Source organism: Cryptomeria japonica, chromosome 7, assembly GCF_030272615.1.
Source record: "Cryptomeria japonica chromosome 7, Sugi_1.0, whole genome shotgun sequence".
Lineage (NCBI taxonomy): Eukaryota > Viridiplantae > Streptophyta > Pinopsida > Cupressales > Cupressaceae > Cryptomeria > Cryptomeria japonica.
Genome location: NC_081411.1, coordinates 632150248 through 632155816, shown reverse-complemented (window position 1 = coordinate 632155816; position 5569 = coordinate 632150248). Strand labels below are relative to the sequence as shown.

Below are 5569 nucleotides of genomic sequence, written 5' to 3'. Positions count from 1 at the left end.
ACTAGCCTATTATTATTTTCAAAATTCTATATAAAATTTATCTAGTTAAAATGTAACCTTAATTTTAGGAATATATAATTTTTAACTTAATTGAATGGTTACATGAATTGTTACCATATTCTAACCTTAGCATAATCCCAATCATTATTAATAACTTTGACGCTGTGTATATTAAAAATTAAATTATGATATAATTAGAACTATACATGGTGAGAGGAAGAAGCGACATGGAGAGAGGGGGGACTGGGGGTAATGGTGCTTGGGTTTCTAGAGAAACCAGTAGAAGGGGCCGCTAAGGGGTTGCTAAAACTAGCTGTAGAAAAAGTGATAGTGGAAGGGAATTTTGAAGGAAACGTAGCTTTCACTAAATTTAACATATCGACTCCACATCAATAAATGACTGAAGTACAATATGGACAAGATAATAAATGGAAAGGCGATTTTTAAATCCTTAAGTATCTTTAGGACTAATGTTTACTTCTATCATGGCATGAATGTTGTTAGGCAACTTGTGTTCCATCATCCATATTTTGAGCTTGTTGGAGAAGGGACCAAGGTTTACTAGCCTGTCTGCAATTTTTATCTCTTCCCTAAGTGTCTCTTGGATGCTTATGTGGCCAAAGGTTTCTAAGACACTTTGGCATTTGGTGATAAGGTCCATCAAACTCTAGCCTAGCTTAGACTTTCCTTGCAACATCATGATGAGGTTTTTGGAATCACCCTCAATTATAATTATTTGGTAACCCCTATCGTTTGCGATGGAAATGCCATAGAAAGCCACGACCACTTCTGCCATTTTGGAATTTTGAACACCCAAGTTTGTTGTGTAGGCCAACACCATTCTTCCACCAAGATATCTAAACTCCCCACCCCCACTTGCCTGAGTCGGGTTCCCTTTAAAAGACACATCAAAGTTTAGTTTTAGCCATGGAGTGTCGGGGGAGGGACAAAATGTTATGAAATGTTACACAATGTTATATGTTAAGATCATGATTGTGCACTATGAGCATGCATTAGAATATAGATGTGGTGCATAATGGATATAGAGTTGCTGGTAAGAATATGTTGCATGATCTATGGTATTGCTTGAATGACACTTGATAAAAGGACCATATCTGAGATGAGTGATTTACAAGAGGCATGCCATGTTCCCAAACACTATGCAATGCTAATTGAAGCATGGTGTTGCATAACATGATTCTTAATGTTCTATATATGGCATATCATATAAAGTGTGAGATTACACACTATGATACGTACCAATATCTAATACCATATATGTTTGTGTGAGAACAGACAAATCATATTCCCTAAAAGAATTATTTATTTCCACAGATTAAATTTATTAATGTAACTTTGATTAAAAACACTTTCAAAATTATGAATATGAATCTTAATCTTTAAAAAAATTAATTTTAAAATTTATTTTCCTTAAGTACTTATCTAATTATTATAAATAAATTAAATATAGACTTTATTTAAAATAACCATTGGAAAATCACCATAAAATCTATAAAGCACATTAAAATTTCTATTTCTCAAATATTATTATTAGTATTGAATTACAATTAGATACGTCATCCATAATAATGATGGAAAGGAACAAATTCAATGCATATCAGTTCTAGTCTAGATGGAATCGAATAAGTATGAAATATGTAGATAAGCAAGATTTTCAATTATATTACTCAATGTGACTCAATAGCTATATTCTAGAAATGAAGATGCAAGTGTTTTTCGGACCCACACGCTTTGCTAAAAATATGTCGTAGTTAGCTAGGGATTACATAGATCGCTGAAATAAAGTCCAAGGAGTAACTAATATTTTTCTTGTGTTAGGGAAATGAATTATTAGGTTGAATGCGACAAAGAAAGGAATTTGGCGTTAAGGAGGAGACTTTAATACTTACATCTAAAGTGACGGGATTCGATGTAAATGATAATTATAAGTTCTTAACTACTAAAATAAAAAATCATAAATAAAATAAAATTATTGTATTTTGAAAGTTAAAAATATAGTTCAACATTTATCATATATGTTAAAAATATCAAATTTGTATAATTTATAATAATAAATATGAATGTTTTTAAATCAAGTATGCCAATAATGTTTACAACCAAAATTGACTATTGTATTGATTTGTTAAATTTTTAGATGTAAATTTTAATTATAATTAATAATAAATAACTAGCACATGTCAATTTTGATGGCAACAATAAATTATAGTTATGATATTGCTATCAATATTCAACTGTGTGGTTTTCAAGTCAAACTCATTGACCCATGTTTAATGAGTAGTAGTTCCTAAGAACCCATCTCTAATGAGAAGGAATGGTACACTTAGCACTCATTACATCACCTTGTCTCATGTTTCATGAATAGTTGGTTCACAAGAACCCATCTCTCATGAAAATGAATGGTACACTTAGCACTTATTACATCTAGGTGATGGTCACAAAGGTGGAGCATTGGACCCTTCCTCGGAGGTCAATCATTCGAGCACTACTCGGACTCAAGGGCACTTAACCATGGAGTTTCCCCCAAAGTTAAGCCCACTTAGCTTGCTACCCTATTTGCAAAACCTTCAAGAAGTGTTGTGTCTTATGAACCATTCACTATAGAATTCCATCAGCTCATCAATTGATATGTAAGAGATATTTTCCACAGCAAGTCAAATTATGATATTGTTATTAGGGTTCAATTGTGTAATTTTAAGTCAAGTTCATTACACCATGTTTCATGAATAGTGGTTCACAAGAATCCATCTCTCATGAAAATGATTCAACCAATCTCCAACCGAATTATCTATGTAGAATTCAAAATATACTTTGACCATTTTTTTATTAATTCAAAATTAAAATACAATAATCTTTTAATTTTCAATCAATTAAAATACGATAAAAATACATTAGACGTTGCCCTCCAACTGAGTAAATGCTGCCTTTAAATGATATACTAAACTGTAATTACGTATTGTATCCAAATACAGTACAAATACCTGCAACGATAAGTCTAAAACCTAAGGTGATTCCCTAACAGAAAAAGTATACAGACACCAAGAACAAGGTTAAAACAGAAAAAATAGTCGATAGATTGATCCATCTTATACACACCGGCATCCTCAGAGAACAAGGTTGATCTTATTCCGCAGAGTCTATCGTCCCTCTAGAGAGATGGAGATGGAAGCATCTGTGGTACGACCGTAACATATGGGAAATCTCCAAGTATTACTCATCTCCAAATGGAGCATCAAAATCTGGTATTAATGGAGCTTCTTCTTCAAGTGTTTGCAGAACTTGTGTCGTGCCAGGCCTACCTTCTGGCTCAGGATTAGAACACAGTAGCCCCAATTTGAGCACTCTCTCCATCTCAACTTCAACGTATATCCCACCAAGATTCGGGTCTGCTGCATCCATCAGACTGCCTGTAGCATGGAGCTGTCTCACCCAGTCCACCATGACTGTCTGAGCAGGTTCGAGAGAGGGATCGACGGGTCTCCTTCCACAAGCAACCTCCAACATTAAGACACCAAAGCTGAACACATCTGTGGCGGGGCTGGCCTTTCCCGTGTGTATGAGCTCCGGTGCGATGTATCCCAGCGTTCCCACCACGCGACTAGTCTGAGAATATTCGTTGTGCTCGTACAGACGGGCAAGCCCAAAATCACATAACTTTCCATTGAAGTCCGAGTCTAGCAAAACGTTGCTTGACTTGATGTCTCTGTGCACTACCCGTTGTTCCCACTCTTCGTGAAGATACACCAATCCCGCAGCAACATCTCTCAGGATCCTGTACCTGTGATCCCAGTCGAGCACCTTCTTTGGGTTTCCAAATATCATCTTGTCCAAGCTCCCGTTTGGCATATAGTCATAAACTATGAATAGCTGGTTTTCTCGCCTGCAGAAGCCTCTGATATGTACCAGATTTCGATGCTGAAGGCGACCAAGACTGGAGATCTCTGCTATGAATTCCTTAACCGCATCATCGAGTTCTCTAAGAATACGTTTGACCGCCACCTCCAGGCCGTTTGTGGGAAGAACTCCTCTGTAGACTTGGCTGAAGCCTCCGGATCCCAAAAGTTCTCTGTCTCGGAAGCCCTTGGTTGCAATATGTAGGTCCTTATACTTAAACCTGTGAGGCCAATACTCCATCTCCCATTCTTCAATAAGATCTCTGTGCTGCTTTCTCCTCAACCGCACAAGCGATGTTGCCACCACAACAAGGATGAAGACAACACAACCTGTAGTAATGCAGGCTATCAGTGTCAACTTTGAGCTCTTGATTTCTCTGTGTACAAAGGATGGAAGATTAGATGTATCCAGGGGCGAGGCGGTTCCGTTTGTATTAAAGCTCCAGGCCAGGATATAATTCTCTTCATAGACGAGTTCTGTAGCCGCTGAGAAACCAACGTACATGTCTTCTTCTAGAATGTTGGACAGGGATATATTTTTCATATGTAACAGTGGTTTTTCTGGGCGATTTGAACCAGCCTCAGCAATGGTGACTTTGAGCTCGTTTTGAAGATGGTCATAATCGATCCAAGCCTGAATATTCTGTCCGCTTTTGAGATCTAAATCTCGGAACTGATTGTTGTCAATCCAGAAACCGGCAGGCGTAGAGTTTGCAGACCTGAGATCGTTGAGATCCACTCCAACGTGATTGTCGTTGATGTCGTCAAATTGCACGTTCTTTAGTGTGTCGAACTCGACAGCAAACAAATGATTGGAGGCATTTCCCATATTTGATAAATTGCTAAACAAGCCAAGGTATTGAGTGGGTAGAAGTCCGTCTACAGACGTGTGGGGTGTCATGAAAAACGCCAGACCAAACCCAAATTGTGAAGCTGAAGGAGGAACAATGCTAAACACAAAACTTGTGCTGAAAGACGATACAGAATTCAGAGAACCACGATCTTTCATACGTACAGGATGTCGATAAAAAGCACGCCCGATACTCTTTGTAATGGATGGATGAGTAAGGGAGATGGCATTGGACTTCACTGAGGCATTTCCAAACAATTCGAGGGAGGATGCATTGAATTGGTTGAAGATAAAATTAGTATGGGCGTGTGCAATAAGCGGCGGAAGGAGAAAGAAAAGCACAAGAATAGCAAATGCCCTCGACATTGTCGTGCTCCAGCTCGATTTCGATTTTCTTTCCGAAATTAAAACACAATGAGCAACAGGTATCAATATCCCAAAAGAAAACTTAATGTCTGATGAGTAATAGAGAAATAATTATGGCCATACAAGCCAAAATTGAAATAGAAATACATGCAAGGCAAAGGAAAATGATTTTTTCTTAATCAAGATTACAAAATTTTATAGCTTTACCTTTTTCCGTGTTGAAAAATTTATATTGCTTTTGCAGGTTTCTCCCTCCCACGCCCCTCTCTTATAATATTTAACTGCTCTCCGTTAATTCGAAAATCGGAACCTCTCGTTGCCCTGTGTTGAGGGATACTAAAATAAAGAAAAAAGAGGAAGAGTGATACATGATTGTAGCTTTCTGTTTTGCTCTCCGCTCTCATGGTCCATTTGGAGTTTAATTACCTCTCATCAGTCTTCC

At 37.3% G+C, this 5569-nt stretch overlaps 1 protein-coding gene across 1 annotated transcript; it reads right to left on the bottom strand.

The window, feature by feature from the left end:
• Positions 1-3061: 3061 nt before the first annotated feature.
• Positions 3062-5109, bottom strand: LOC131046405 (L-type lectin-domain containing receptor kinase IV.1-like). The gene has a single exon (XM_057980145.1). The coding sequence runs from the start codon at positions 4918-4920 to the stop codon at positions 3229-3231; it is 1692 nt and encodes a 563-aa protein (XP_057836128.1). The 5' UTR covers positions 4921-5109; the 3' UTR covers positions 3062-3228.
• Between the last annotated feature and the right edge of the window lie 460 nt (positions 5110-5569).